Raw genomic sequence first — 16,736 nt, 5'->3', positions numbered from 1 at the left:
AGACAAAATAGATTCCCAAAATGTGCTCACGCTCTGTCTCTCTCTTCATTCATTCAATTTATATGGCTGCCCATCTTACTTCCATGACACTGGGCAGCTAAACAATAACAATGAAAAACCCAAATTTAGAAAAATAGCCACCATGATAAAAGATGTATCTTTGACCCATATCCTTTGTCTGCGGACAGGCAACCCGCCTGTCCTGCTTTGAAGGTACGTGGGCCTTTATAACTAGTGGCCTGTGAGTTCTGTCTGTTGTTTCTCACTGTTATTACACTGAAGGCTAGCCCACCCTGAACTGCCCTCTTGGTCTTGTCACGGTATGTCATCATTCTTGAAAAGGGCCTACTGTAAATCATTAGGAAATCTAGAGATTTCATCGCCATTTAAAATCATTTCTATAATAGTCTAATGCACCTTGTAGGTACAGTCTAAAAGATAATCCTTAAACGTGCCTAAAGCTTCAGCCAACCTCTGTGCTTCTGTGTAACTACGCTTTCTTATGCTGAAGGCATCTGATGAAGTGTCCTTCATATAGCTCTTACTTCTAATGGATTGTAGCAGGAATCATCACTGCAAGCATGATCACAGCAAGAGAAAACAAGCCCTACATATATGTCATTAAAAGACAGGCATGCTTTGTCAAGTTTCAAATGGTCAATGTGCTGTTGCATTTGTCTCTTTCCTGAAATGCAGTCACAAGAAGGGAGCACACGGTTGCTTTTAGCTTTTCCTTAACTATTGCCTTTAAGGAAGGCACCAATTTTGGAAGCAGATTCAGCTACCTGATTTTGTAATTTTGTCACATGAGTTGTCTGAAATCCACATCCCTTTAGCTTATTTTTCACATCTTGCAGAGAAGGTGCTTGTAAACTGATGGTAGCTTTCAAAAGTTCCCTATCCTTCCTATATCTAATTTGGCCTGTAGAGTATTCTTATCTTTTCCAGCCTCAGTATTCTTTTAAACAAACAATGCAACACACATTTCCCACAAAATCTTACTTTACCTTCTTCATTTTAGGCTAGGAAAAAAATTTTTTTTTCTAAGCTTTGCTAAAAATGTCCTGTAATATAGCAGAGGGGTCAGAGGCAAAATTGACTTGTGAATTTGGGAGCCAGCCTTCTTAAACAAGATTTCAAACTTGCTATCACAGAAGTAATTCTTCAGGATACTCATTTTTAGCAGGAAAATACACAGATGAGTGTTGGGGGGAGGAAAGCCTAAGAGACCATGTGTAGTCTCTTTATTATGTATTTTTCAGCTAGCCTAATACCAACCTAACTGGCCTAAGGGGATTATTTAGGCCCTTACAATTTTCTAGTCTAATTCCAGTCCTTATAGGTTTATGTACAGCAAACTTAGGGCAAACCTGTTCTCAAACAATATAAAAAGAATTACAGCTTTTGCTACTCTTTGAAGAATATTCATTCCACAAGCCCAGGTTGGACATGCCAAACACTAGATGCCTAGAAATGAAACTTCTTCAAACTCCTAAACAAAAATCTGTATTTTAGCTTGAGAATACATGAGGGAGCTTCTGTCCTTAGTTTTGAAAATTATTGCTAACAATCTTCCAGAGTGCTTCTGCTAAATGTATGCTGCCTACCTAAGACAGCTTAATGTGTTAAGCTAATAATAACAAATTCTCAATTTTCCTTTAGGATGGAGCCTATCCAGCAGAATCTTATCTTGTTGCCAGCTCTGTTCGAGGAGGCTAGCCAAAGAATATTATTTGGCTGCCAACTCCAATTCTTAGGGAGAGGGACACAGCAGAATTGGGGTAGGAGGAGAAGGAAGACTTTTACAGTTTTCTAAAAGCAAATTCTTCCCCAGTTTTCTTGTTACAACCAATAAATATAACCAACATAAATGTTCCCTATATCACTTGGGTTTTAACTTGTGTATCAGGAGCACTCTTTACTAAAAACCTATCACAAAATCCAAGGCAATACTCTTGAAGCCCCAAATGCTCTCCCAGGAGCTCCACAGGTTTGTTTTTTTAACTAGGACAGAATCAAAGCTGTACCCTCATCTGTTTGGGGGAGAGGGGTCCCCAGCACCACTAGGTGCTTTCCCTTGGAATTCCAATGGACTCCAGTGGAATTCCACACCTTTTATAACTTTTTCACTATTTAACCCTTAGAGCTCTGCAGTTTTTGCAGTTCCACCTACAGAACTCTTAATTCACTGAATGTATTACTGTACTCTTAAGCACTTTTAACTTGTGCTTCTCTGTCAGACAGAGATTCCACATGAGATAATGTTTTACACAGTGTGCTAGTCTAGCCAAGACATGGGCTGGATTCCAGCAACAACAAACTCTCCTTTGCTTTCCTTGCAAACCTTTCTTGTGATGGCCAGGTGACAATCAGGTGTGAGAAGTCCCCTTAGAGTGCTCTTTGAGAATAATCTTGATGTAGTAGAAGATAGACATCAGACTTTTCTTCCCTCCATCTGTCTTTTATAAGCACTGCTGGATTACCTCAGCTTGATCATTAGATTACATATCATGTCATGATCATTCATCAGACTCTAATAGTTCTCCATCTCATTGAGATTTTTTTTTCATTGCCGATGATGTTGCCATTTGTCTGAGTTTGTGTGTGCTAGTTGGTGCCAAAGTTCCTTTTGTTCTATCTTGTAACATTTTTTCTCTTCCTTTTGTTTCTTTCCCTGTAACTGAGATAACGTTATGGATCAAGGGTTACCTGGATGCATATTTCATTTACTTAAAATCAGATAATCTCTTTTTGGGCTCTCCTACAACACAGAGGTGTTTCTGTGTTTGAGAACTGTTTGAGTATTCTCTCCAACGCCTGTGAACTTCATTGTTTCCAGGCAGTTAGATTTCCACAGCCCTGGAGTAAAAATCCACTTTTATATTATTCTTTGGTGAAAATGTACGGAGGTAATCATGAAATTACTTTTGCAAAGGCAAAACCTTGCAAATTTCTTTTCTCAGTTTTCATCTCCATTTGAATTTTAGCTTATAAATTCCTCTAGACAAGAATCTTGCCTTTTGCCTTTTGGTACTATGACTATTTATAATGCTACAACAATAATATTCTGTTTACTATGTTTTCAGAAAGGAAGATTTCTTTTCTCTCTCTGTTTCTCTTTGAATTATAGATAGTTTGTCTGGGGTGTTTTGAAATCAAATGCACAAAATCTTTCCCACTTTTTGTAACTATTTTGCCTTCTTTTTCTCATTCTTATTAGCTGAGTTGCTGTGGTGTCCAGAACTACACCAACTGGAATACTAGCCCTTATTTTAATGAACACGGCATTCCTCCAAGTTGTTGTATGAACTCGAGTGACTGTAATTCTATGGACCTGCGTAATATGACCATTGCTCCTACTAAAATAAACCAGAAGGTATGGTTCATTTCAGGCTTTCAGAATAATGTATTTTATACTTACATACATACATTTCTCTGTCTCTGTTATGCACACTATTTTGTGAACCATTCAGACATCTTTGGTTATTGGGTAGTATATACAGAAGTCAATCAAATAAATAAATTAAGCAAATGTACCGAAATAATGTGTCTGGAGAATTGGTAACAGTCTCTAGTATTGATGTTTTTCAGATATTAACAGGAAAAAGATTTTCCCACATAGCCCCATTAATAAACCTTCCAAGAGATTTCTGAACTAACTTCCCATACCCATTCTGACTACAGACTTCCCTATAATGACAATTGCGTAAGGCAAAGAATTCAACAAATAGATTCAAATCATCTTAATGCTTATGGCAGTTTTCATGGCTGTCTCATATGAGTTTCCACCTCCCTTCTTCCCGCCCCCCTAATTACTCATTTGGGACATGCATCACATGTTACTGTAGATGCTAACAGTCTGCCAAAATGTAGAAAATAGAATGACAGACATAATCCCATGCTTTATTAGATATGTTTTATTACTCCACAGTATTTTATAGCATTACAGAATTCATGTTGCAGGCCGACACAGCAAAAATTGCTGCAAATCAAAAGTTTGCAAAAGTTGTGGCATATTAGAGTGTGTGAGAGCAGATGAAAGACTAAATACGTATGTAGAAAACATTGTTTCATGGCACACACAGCATATAAAACCAAATAGCCTGTGTTTCACAAGAAACGTAACTTATTTTCTTCTCTTGTTTTTTCAGTGCTAAGGTTTACAGCAGAGCGAGCAAATTAGCTCAGAAAGAATAGACTACTGAATTCTACAAAATCTTCATAAAAGAGCATTAATGCTGATGCATTAGATCAAGTATAAATCTTTATCATTGTATACCTCTTCAGTATAAAAGTAAGGGGAGATCAAATTCCAGGATAGAGACACCCCAACCAAAAAACAGCAGTATGAGCTTCTATTCCCCCTTACTTTGCAGAAGTGGGAGTCACTCACAAGTTTTTCCAGGACAAAAAAGTTGTAGGAGACAATCCTGCAAGTACCCTAGTGCCAAGCCATGTAAAACCAGCACTTCAAATTGCACTTAGAATCAAAAAGGAAGCAGTGCAAGACCAAATATGTTATGTTCTCATGCCAGTATATATCAGCCAGCATTTAGGCTGCCACGTACTAGACCAACTAAAGCTTCCAGGTGGTTTGGAAAGGCAGCCCAATATACAGCATAGTGCAACAGATATTTGCTATTATAAATTAGGCTAATTTCATGACCAGTTGAGTTGGCTCACACTCTTAGAATTCTTGATTTGGTGACTGAGAAGCCAGTTGGCTACAGTTACAAGATAACTTGGAGGGCACCAGGTTGGAGAAGCCTGATTGGATGCACACTTCATTTACTTACCAAACAGCTTAACTATTACCAGTGCAATGGTTTTCATCTTCAGCATGTTTCAGAATTATACTCTGATAAGGCTGGTTTCCCTTCTGTAAAATATTAATAAGACAATAGTCATACAGTGTGAAATAAGGTGTGAGTACATTAATTAGAAAATGTTAACAGAAGGGGTATTTTATCAGGTAATTTTGCTGATAATTTTTCAACAACTGTAGTGAGAATATGCAGTGGGGGCACAGTAATTAAACACGTATTTTAAATCATACTTGATTGTGAGGAATTTCAGAAAAGTTATAGCTATAGAGTACAGGAAGATTATAAATGAATATATTTATTGAGGTGTATTGATATACTTTTTCTACAGGGATGATATATTAAGGAAACAATTTTTTTAAAATGTTCCTTTGAGTAATGTTCCTTGACTTAACCATAGTTTAATATGTACAATTGTATGAGTTATAAAAAGCCTCATACTGATATATTCGTTGCCTACTCTTTTGATTATTAGTAGACTTTGTGGCATTGAATTTTGTATTAGACTGTTAACCATTATTCAAATGAGCATTAAATATGGACAAGAGGATATAATTTTGAAGAGTTATTAGATATTCTTTGTTTTCTTCAGGGCTGTTATGACCTGGTGACCAGTTTTATGGAGACCAATATGGGAATCATAGCTGGAGTGGCTTTTGGAATTGCATTCTCACAGGTATACCATTTGATTGCTTTGAAGACATGGTGTGTTTGCCTCAGCTTCAGGGAAGGATTATGGAGCAGGCCTCAAACTGCTCATTAGTTCTTAGGTCATCTGTTCATTGATTTTTCTTTTTCCAACTTAAATGGAATTTCTCCTTGGGAGTATCAGTTACAGCCCAACTAATGACGGCCTCAAGGGGGGGAAAAGACCCTTCCATTGGGTCAAATAAAGGTTAACCTAATAAAACTGGCTTAAATGGAGCATAAAGAGCCCACGTGACAAATAGTTGATTCACAGTTTGCATGGAGGGTTTCATAGCCTAGATTTGTCTTTGTTTAAGAGAAATATCAAATCTGGAGTCTCATCATGTTTAAAAAGAAAGCCGGAAGCATATGTCTAATTTGTTCCATTTAGGGGGTTATATCTGAGGCCATCAACAGTTAAATATTTCATTTTAGTGAGACCCAAACAATTAGCATTTGTTATAAACAAATGTGTATTTTATGTAAATGTTGTATATAAAAATCAAAGTCAGGGCAATATGCTAATGAAGTTGCTTTCTCTGAGAATTTCTGTCTTCAGAAATTAGAAAATCTGTCTCTAATTTAATTTCTCTAGTTTTAAGCACAGAGAAGGATTAAGTCCAGCTTTTGCTATGGTTGTATCAAAATAATATGAGTTGTTCCAAATTAAATTAGACTGATTCTAACTTACTGAGATTATTCATAGATCTGAAAGGTGCTAAAGGTCATTTAATTCAACACACTGCCCTAAAATAAAGTCCACTTCTACCAGTCACATCTCATATTCTGAGTTGTATTTGGCAGTACTAAGAAGAATTCAGACTAACTACTTTAAGCCATCTGTTTGACTGTTTAGCTGGATTATTTTTGTGATGCTGCTGCTGCTGTTGACAACAATGATGATAGCAGTTAAGGAATTAATGTTTAAATATTCTCTTAGATTTTGGTATTAACCACTAAAATTGATTGATGGTAGGTTTAAGAAAAGCAAAGAAACTGCTTCTATATATAATAAATAATTAACATGACATTCACTAAACAAAATATATTTAGTAATAACTAGCAGTCAGAATTACTTTTCAAAAAAGATGAAGCAGATACACACACACACACACACACACACACACACCCATCCATCCATCCATGCTTTTGCTTGGAAATCCACTTTCTGAGAGCATAAATACACACACACACACACACACACACACACACACTGTGTTTCTAAGCAAGCTTCCTCAACCAGTAGTCCTCTAGATATGTTGAACTACAATTCCCATGCTTTCTGGGAATTATCACATTTGATATCCAACGTAACTGGAGTAAATCAGTTTTAGGACAACTGCTCTAGAGCTGTCTTTGAGAGATCTCTGTTTTGTTTCCTATCAAGAGTTTATTCCATAGGCTGGAATACAAATAACAGAGCAATGCTACTTATGTTTATTCTAAATAAAATCCCATTAATCAATGGGATTTATTCTGAATGAAGATTACTTCTAGATAGTTGGTTCCTAGAGCTACCAATCAAATGATATTGTGTAGCCACCCTTTTAATATTTTGTGGAAAGAAAAGAATGAAAGAAATTATGGGAAAACATAGGACTGTTTCAAATGGAAGATAGCACTTCCTGGACTTCCACAGAACAAAGCAAGGGAATTCTACTCTTCCCTAAAAGCTGGAAGTACTCTAAACATGCATAAATCAGAAGCCTGTATGATGAACTTATGAAAATAGAATCGCAGTAACAACTGACAGTATAGCAATTAATTAAGAGTTCACAAGCTACGACAAATGTTAAGTAATACTGAGAGTCGCTGCCAAATGATTTTCATTATGATTGCTTGTTTTTGTCATGAATAATTTGAAAAAAAAGTATTTTTGATTGTGTATCAGAGCTTTTTATGGAATTAATGACGCTGTTGAAAAATGAACATGAGATAAAATATAGTGTTAAAAGCTGTAGAGTATGAAGGATTGTCAATGCATCTTTGCCAGGTGGTAATTTGTTTGCATCATTCTTGAGATGACCTAGTATTGTGTCAAAGAAAAAGAAAATGGGTCAAGAACTGCAGTCCACTGACTGTGCTCTAACTAGATACTAGGCATCAAGTAACCAGACAAATGAACTGTAACTTATAGTTGTAATCGAGATGCCTGGGGAACAGTCTTGCCCAGTTATCTTGGAACAGTTTGATCTTGTTGGGCCTGAGGAAGTGGACAGGGTCCTTGGGTCTATAAGTGCAGCTACCTGTGAATTAGATCCATGTCCCTCCTGGTTGTTCAGGGTCACCTGGGAGGTGACATGTGAGTGGGCTTGAGTGATAGTTAATTAATCCTTGAGAGAGGGGGTGTTCCTGGCCCCTTTTAAAGAGGTGCTGGTTCACCCTCTCCTCAAGAAGCTGTCACTTGACCCCACCATTCTGGACAACTTTCGTCCAGTCTCTCACCTCCCCTTTTTGGGAAAGGTGGTAGAGAAGGTGGTGGCGCTGCAACTCCAGAGGGTCCTTGATGAAACGGGTTATCTGGACCCCTTTCATTTGGGTTTCAAGCCCAGATATGGAACAGAAACAGCATTGTCGCACTTTTAGATGATCTCTGGCAGGACCAGGATGGGAGTAGTGCATCCATCCTGGCTCTTCTTGACCTCTCGGTGGCTTTCGATACCATTGACCATGGTATCCTTTTGGGTCAGCTGTGAGTGTTGGCATTGGGGGGCACAGTTTTGTGCTGGCTCACCTCCTTTGTCCAAGGCCAGTCCCAATCGGTGTTGATAGGAAGCAAGAGGTCCAGCCTGCGACCCCTGCTTTGTGGGTTCCCACAGGACCCGGTGCTCTCTCTGCTCCTTTTTAACATCTACATGAAGCTGCTGGTTGAGTTCATCTGTCATGATGGGATGAGGTATCATCAGTATGCGGATGATACTCAATTATACATCTCCATCCCAGGTGAATTAAGTGATGCTGTGGATGTTCTTTCACGGTGTCTGGAAGCTGTGGGGGTCTGGATGGGAAACAAAGGCTTCAACTGAACTCTGCTAAGATGGAATGGCTGTGGGTTCCGAGCTCTTCTGAATCTGGGATTTTAATATCTTTGGTTCTGGATGGGGTGCACAATCTGGGGGTCCTCCTGGACTTGTGACTTCTGCTCGAGGAGCAGGTGGCAGTCGTGGCTAGGAGGACCTTTGCTCAACTTCGTGTTGTGTGCCAGTTGTGCCCTTCCTGGATCAGGAAGCCCTTCTCTTGGTCACTCATACTCTGGTCATCTCCTGCATGGACTACTGCAATGCGGTCTACATGGGGCTACCCTTGAAAAGTATCCAGAAGCTGCAGCTGGTACAGAATGCGGTGGTGCGGGCAGTTTTGGGTGCCCCCAGGGCTGCACACATAACACCTCTGCTGTGTGAGCTGCATTGAGTGCTGGTCTGCTTCTGGGTTCAATTCAAGGTGTTGGTTATGACTTTTAAAGCCCTTCATGACATGGGCCCAGGTTAACTGAGGAACCACCTTGTCCTGGTTACACTGACCTGTCCCACCCAGTCCGACAGGAAGGTCATGTTGCAGACCCCATTGGCTAGAGAATTTCAGCTGATGGGGTCTAGGAGGAGAGCTTTTTCTGCCATTGCCCCAGCCCTTTGGAATATCTTGCCCCCCAACATGAGATTGGCCCCCACTCTTTTGGCCTTCCAGAACTGCCTTAAAACCTGGCTCTGCTGACTAACTTGGGGATCTAATGGGGACTCCTGACACTGGGAGTGGTTAGTGCCCTGAGGATGCTCACTCCACTTTTTAATTCCATTTGTAGTCTTTTTAACTTTGTTTTGTGTTTTTAACTGTTTTTATGCTTTTTATGTGTGAGCCACCTAGAGTCACTTGTATAGTGAGATGGGCAGCATACAATTTTGATTTATAAATAAAATAAATAAAATTTACAATTGTGGCATGATTACGGTAGAAAATCTATCTAGCTCCATATATGACAACTGATATCTCTTTTCTTTTTAGTTATAACATACATTCCCAGAACGCAGTTTCTAACATTTTAAGCTAAAGAGAGCTGAATATAACTTCACATTGTCAGTTTCTGTCATAGCAAAACTTGTATCTGTACAATGTCAGTTGGAAATATTATTGATATATTAAAGAAATTGTTTAATCAGAAATTGTTTTGTAAACATTTATGATTTTGCTTGATTTAGAGTTCAGTATTATGAAAGCCATCCTTTACCTATTAACTCTCAATAGCAGGCTAGTAATTATATATTAAATCTGTTTGGTTTCAGCTGAGGTTCTTTACACCACAGTTAAGGTACTAAAATCATACAAACATAAGAACAGCCCTGTTGGATCAGACCAAGGTCCATTCTTAGTCCAGCATTTTGTTTCTCACAGCAGGCAGAAAAATGTTACTATGGTCGTATATAGGAGGTACAGACATATCCTTCTCCTGCTGTTGTCCCCCTGCAACTGGTATTTGGAAGAATGCTGCTTCCAACATGGAAGTAACATTGAGTCTTCAAAAGTAGCCCTTGATAAATGTGTCCTTCATGAATTTCTCCAGTCCCCTTTTAAAGTTAGTAACCATTACCATGTCTGATGGTATTGAATCACAGATTAATTATACGTTGGGTGAAGGAGAACTTTCTTTTTTCTCTTCTAATCTCTTTTGAATCAGCTTGGTCCTAGAGTGTTGATAGAGGGAGAAAAACTACCTGTCTGCTTTCTCCATACCATGCATGATTTTATACGCCTTAGTCATTTACTTCATCAGTTACTTTTTTCCTAGCTAAAGAGTCTAGCCATTTCTCAAAGGAAAGGTATTCAAGCTCCTTGATCATTTTAATTGCCTTCTTTTACACTTTTTTTAGTTGCTTTATGTCATGTGCAGTCAGAACTGTGGGTAATATTCCAAATGTGGATGTAATGTATAATTTATATAACATTACATTACAACGTTGGTGGTTTTATTTTCAGTCCATTTCCTAATAATCCTGTGTATACAATTTGTCTTGTTCAGAGTGTCCCACACCACATTCAGTTTTTTATTATACCATCTACTATAACATCTTGGTCTTTTCTTGATTACGGATAGTTCAGACTCCATCAGTGTATATAGAATGTTATGTCAGAAGTGTTTGCCTCAATGCACAAAACAGGGGCAAAAAGATTTTAAAATAAAAATAGGTAATTCTTCAATCTTTTGCTCTGTTTTTATTTTAAAAATCTATGCTCAATTAAACATGACATGAAACCGTGTGTATTCTTACATCAGAAATCCTTCTCCAGAGCACATGCAAGCCCACCTTGACCCAAGAAAGCTCTTCATTTTTACCACTTATAAATAAATATTCACTGTTTCAAAATCTTAATCCTTTGGTGTTTAAAGAAAAAATAGTGTTTCCCTAAACACTTTACCTTGTTAAAGAAAGAAGGCAGAACTTTTGTTCTAAAATTTAATCAGCTCATTGTTACCGAATTGATGCAATAGGCATCTATACAAAGTTATCTTTTCTAAATTCAGACCCTCTCTGCATCTTTTCTCAAAGCATGTTTTCATTATTAATCAGTTGGCATGCATGCTTTTAAAAATTATCATGCAGTTAAAGCACAAAAAATGCAGATGCCCATTTTTCAAGGTAGCTAATTAACTTAAGGCTAAATCACATACAGTATTTGAGGAGACAGCTCTTAACTTGAACTTTTTAAACTTAATTTTAGTGTATAATTCATTTGAGACACCTGTAGGCCTAAGTGTTTAATATTTATTAATTGAGCAGTAAAACTTCCAATGCATTGTTAATCTTGAATAATACAGTTCACATCTATTTACCCCTTAATTTCTTTTTCACTTTGAACCCTGTGAATTTTCTCTTATCAGCAATTTAACGATCTTCCATTTCACTCAGTCATTATTTTTACCCATATAGTAAATAGTCACCTACCTATATAGTCAGTGACTCCTTATTAAATATTTTCAATTGCTCTTCCCTTTCTATTTTATAACAAGATATATTACTTTGAGGAATGCTAATTCTCCATTTCTGCATAAGCATTTCGGTGAAACAAAATCAGCTACATATTTTCTTAACATTTGTGATACTTTCATGGCATTCTAGAGAAAGGAAACCAGCAGACTGCTAATCCACCTAGGTGATGGACTAAATAACTTCCCAAAGGAGCAGTGTGAAGGTTTTTTAAGGTGTTAGGCTAGAAAACTGCAGCCCACAAGGGAAGCTGCAAAAAGTTGCAGAAAGCAATAATTTACTATGGCAGTCAAGACTCTTCTAAACGTCAGGTGACGGCCTGGGCAGATGGAACGTGGATGAGCCATGTAGAAAGATAATTGAGAGTAATTGCTATGGCATATATAGTTTAATGCAAACAGCAATGCTTATGTTGCTATTACTGTATATTTTTACTCTTCTTCCTTAAATATTTTCCATTCTAATACGTTCTCCCGTCAAGATACAGAACCACGCCAAGTAAATGTCATTATTCCATAATGACGTAATGAATTGAGATGCCTCAGTATATTAGGGGCAAGAGCTTTGTGTGTTATAAACACGTGTCCCCACTTTTTTTTTTTTTTGGTCTAGTGGCATTTGTTTCTACTATCTGGTAAAGGATCTTGAATAAGAACATTCTGCAGTCTAAATTCGCACATATCTTCCCTGTGCATCTTTTTTCATTTTCTTTTTGTTTTAATTTTGCAAACAGCTGCTGCTAGCTAAATGCAAAAGTGATTGTTTGTAACATCTGAAGCTATTCTGTATCTGATCATCTGCTGTTGCTATGCCAACATAGAAGGAAACAGGAAAATCCTGTGAAGTACATGGATAGCTAGGTAGCAGGCCGCATAATAAAATCTGAAATCCACGGTGCCGACTTCAGCTCAGCAGCCACTCAGGAGAGCACTTTGATCTGGAGGCAATACCAGAGCCATGATCACCGAGAAGGATCTGTATCCCTATGCCGTTTTCCTCAATTGCTTGCATGTAGGCAGACAGACAATATTTAACCTGACATTTGGGCTTGCCTGCACATATGCCAAGAAGTGTATAATACAGCAAGAGAATAACTGATGCAGCCTTTTTCCATCCCATAAATTGGTCAACAACCTACGGGCCGTACGAAGGACCTTAGTCCTACTTTATTTAGTAGAATGCCCTGAAATTGCACCTCCAAAATTGAGCAACAACCCACTGAAAAATGAAAGTGCAATATGCAGAAATGAAAACGAAATGAAGTGCAATATGCAAAAGTGCAGTATGCAAAAATGAAAAACAGTATGCGGAACTTCTAAGACTAAAATGCATTTTTCCCACCGAGATACTTAAAAAGAGTTAGATTACTTAGAGGCAAATACAATGAAAGCAGTGTTGTCTTAAAAAGAGGGGGAGAAAGAAAAAGGGGGAGATACTTCAGAGAAATTATTAGAATTGCCTCTTTCTTGATTGCATTAATTTGGTGTTTTTATTTTGGCTGTAGGCTTCATTTTGTATTATTTCAGTTTTACATACAGTATTTCAACAAATTTAAAAATCTAAAATCCTTTTTGCAGACTCAGTATATTTCATGACACTGGATTATATGCATGATACTTTTCCTTTCTCTTCTACAGCTGATTGGCATGCTGTTGGCATGTTGTCTGTCCCGATTTATTACTGCCAATCAGTATGAGATGGTGTAATAAGGTGAGTTTCTGTACAGCTGTATGCAAGATGCTTTTTCCAAACTTAGGCAAATGCTTTGCTTTCTACTTGGAGAAGGATAGATTTTACAGCTGCTTTGCCTAGCCTGGCCTTTTAGTTGCAGTTAGCACAACTCCCATCAGCCCCAGCCAATGATATTCTGCATGGTTCATATCAATGAAAAGACATTCAGTGCTGAATAACATTAATGATAAAGCAGAACAACAGAAAGCATTCCATAGATGACTATCTCTGTGAATATGATTTTCTATTTTTTATTTTAAATTAATAGGTAAAAATGGCACCTTAAAATACCACCTCTGTTGATATTCTGGAATTTGTGATCTCATTCCCACCACCGTGAAACTTGGCAATGCCAAACCCGTGTTTAAAATTAGTAATGGATTAGATGTAGGTTTAAAAAGGTGAAATTTAATCCAGACCAACCAGAGAACCATTCTTGGCCACTAGAACTACTGATCTGGTTTTAAGAAGTGGTCTTATTGGACTCCTTTTGAAAAAACCAAGGCTACAATTTTAGGGAGCTCTTGGATTTGACTCTCCCCATTTGATTCCCATTTGGCTAGAAAAGCTTTTGCTCAGCATAAGCTAGTGTACAAATCATGCCTATTCACAGAGAGATTGGATCCTCTGTGCTATGCATGCTTTCTTACACCTATGATAATGTGCACTGCAAGGAGCTGGTCCATGGCTTTCAAAGTAGTCCAGAAGCTTCAGCAGGAACCCAATGAAGCAGTAAATGTTCTGAATGGAACCAGAATGTTTAGAGCAAGTCCACTGTGTGCCAGTCTGTTCTGGGCACAGAATCCAGATTATTACTTTTGAAGTCATCAGTGGTTTGGATCAAAATCTCTCTTGCCTATCCTCTGGCTCAATGTGGAAAACCCTTTCTTATGTCCCATCAGTATGGGATGAGGTGTAGTTTAAGGATGCTTCACACAAAAAATAAATCACCATTCCAAATACTGTATGCTGAATGCCCAGAGATCTTTTTACACATCCAAAGTGGTATAAGATCATATAGATCAGTGCCCTGAACTCACGTCCTTGTATGAATTCCCTTTTAATTCAGTGGAAGGAGCGGATCCATGTGCACAAAAAGCATATATATATTATTATTATACTATCTTGAAGAAAAGGCAGGAATTCCTGGGGACGCAGGAGCTGTTTGCATTCATAGAAAAAACTGTGTGCAGGACGTTCAGAGAACAGAGCAAACAATGAAATCAATTGCTTGGTCCAATGTTTCCAGAGATTCTAGTACAGTAATTTCATTGTCAGCAACAATTAATTGTACACAGAAACAACATGTACACACTTAAGACACTGAAATTAATGCAGGACTTCCTGATCATGTGGTCTATATTGCCTAACTCCCATGGATTAAAATAGAGCTAGATCTTGAGTTCCTAATTATTCATAATGACATCTACCATATGGCAAAACTCCATGTTTAAAAATTGGTGGTTCCCTTAGTGGTTTTACAGGAGTACCACTAAGGGACCCACCAAAGTTGCACTGCGAGGTACAAATGCAAGGTTCATTTGCTGTCTCTTGGGGTTGTAGTGTGGGAGAACATATTACCAATATATAGAGCTGCTTGCCTCCGAAGTTTCTTTCTTTGGTGAATTAGTTGACTCTTCCGTTGGAGTCACCTAGAATAAATTGATTTACACAAGAGAAATCTTATGACTGATGGAAATGAAAACAATTCATTATTCTCTTCCTTTCCTTTCTATACTTCTCCAGGAGTATGAAATACAGTACCTGTTTTCAATCAGGAAGTAGATAATTCTTGGAAGACTTCTAAAGAATGTTAGAGCACACATACACAACTACACGTATACACACATAAAGACAACACTTTCTCAACTCTGTACCATGCGTAGTGTACCATTCCGTGAAGTACTGTCGTGCCACAAAAAGTAGCCTGAACCATTGAGCATCCAGTACTGTACACTCCATCTCAACAGCTGTGCGTATGATGGCGCTGTATGTTTGTTCTTGATCAGACCGTAGTTGCATTGTAAAGTTAACGGAGGTAATTCATTGACAGCGATGATTAGGCTGTGCATGTAGTGATTGGAGGGCATCATTAGCCTTTCACCATGGTTAATAAATGTTGCACACATCCATATTAAACCTGTATAGAAAAATATATATTATTTTGGTTTATCAAGTTTTTAATTTCTTGATTTGTTTATAGCTTTTACTAAGGTGTGTTAATCTATCTAATCTCCCCTTTCCAACAGCTACCCAAAAGAAGAAAAAATCAGTTATATAACATGGGGAAATACTTGAAAATAAATGTGCAAAATCTGGTTGAGGGAAATTAATGTATTGATATTCTGCTGCATCTTTCATTCTTGATTAGTGTTGTATGCATAGTGTTTTCGCCAATTGGCCTTTGTCTAGTGCATTTTGCCTCAGAATCTGAATTTGTGTAATACCGTTACTAAGCCGTGTTGTTTGTTTACTGTGAAGCTAGTAATTTTGCTTCCTTTGATTAGATAATTATGAATCAGATTGTGCTGTAATTCAACTTTTTACTTATACCCTTCTTTCTGTTTCATTCTCCTTTTGCATTGAAGTTGTCACCAATTCATTGTCAAATCAATCAGACTTAATAACAACAAAAGGAATGTGTGGAATATTTTTCAGAATGGGGAGCAAAAGTTTAAGACCTTTTTAAAAAAAATAGGATTTTTTTAATAAGGCCTCTGTCTAGCATGCCAACAAGAATGCATTGATATTGTATTTGTGATATACATATTAATAAATGGAACCATTACAGATTTCTACTGGCCTCCCTTTATTTTTCAGTCCAGTTTTTGCATTGTTAGTATCTTTTTCTCAGTGGCAGTGGCATAAAAGCATGTGCTTTAAAATATGCTGGCTTTGTAATTCCATACAGTATTGTCCTTTCTGATCTTGGTGGAAAATCACCTGAAAGAAGAGCATTTCAAGATTTGGAAGTATTGATATGAGTATAAGATGTTGCATTATTCAGAGTCTAACCCTTGGTTAGTCTGGCTTGATAGCTGCCTAATATCCCAAAGAACTCATTCCTAGCCTTTCTACCTGGCAAATGTTTAACTGGAATTATTTCATTTGAGCCTAGGGTTCAAGCAAGTGCAGTGCTTCTGAGTTTGGTCCTTTTTTCCAAGCTATACATTTCACTGTACTCATTCTTGAAAATCACAGACTTTAGAATGAAATCTTCTCTGATCCCTTTTGTCTTGTTCTTCTGCATCATAGATGGTGACAAAAGCAAGTCAAACTATTACAAAATGCAAAATTAAAATAAAATAAAATAAAGGCCATTCCTTTGCAAGAACAGAAATCAATATTGTGGCAATTAAAAGATTGGTTGTTGTTTACTAATTGCTAATGCCGCAAACAATAGCAAGCAATAAATGATTGGATCTCCATATAAGAAATAGGGTTTTTTAAAATCAAAATTTTACATGCGGACATTGCAAAATTCAACAATTTCAGTCTGATCAACATGAGATGATAA

The 16,736-nt window shown here is 37.5% G+C and overlaps 1 protein-coding gene across 3 annotated transcripts in view; it reads left to right on the top strand.

The window, feature by feature from the left end:
* The window catches only part of TSPAN7 (tetraspanin 7), a 102,584-nt gene extending 86,588 nt beyond the window's left edge, over positions 1 to 15,996 (top strand). For 2 of the 3 annotated variants that reach the window (XM_088144774.1, XM_088144776.1), the window contains 4 exons: positions 3,221 to 3,376; positions 5,416 to 5,499; positions 13,126 to 13,198; positions 14,966 to 15,996. In XM_088144774.1, the coding sequence (XP_088000900.1) occupies positions 3,221 to 3,376; positions 5,416 to 5,499; positions 13,126 to 13,194 (309 nt within the window). In that variant the 3' untranslated portion in view covers positions 13,195 to 13,198; positions 14,966 to 15,996. The remainder of the gene's footprint in view (positions 1 to 3,220; positions 3,377 to 5,415; positions 5,500 to 13,125; positions 13,199 to 14,965) is intronic. The other variant, XM_088144775.1, reaches the window with a different exon arrangement.
* The last annotated feature ends 740 nt before the right edge of the window (positions 15,997 to 16,736 follow it).

This window comes from Python bivittatus, unplaced genomic scaffold (genome assembly GCF_059951505.1).
Source record: "Python bivittatus isolate LINGU-HERP-01145 unplaced genomic scaffold, Pbiv_v1 ctg000350_np1212, whole genome shotgun sequence".
Lineage (NCBI taxonomy): Eukaryota > Metazoa > Chordata > Lepidosauria > Squamata > Pythonidae > Python > Python bivittatus.
This window is presented reverse-complemented; position numbering and strand designations above follow the sequence as displayed.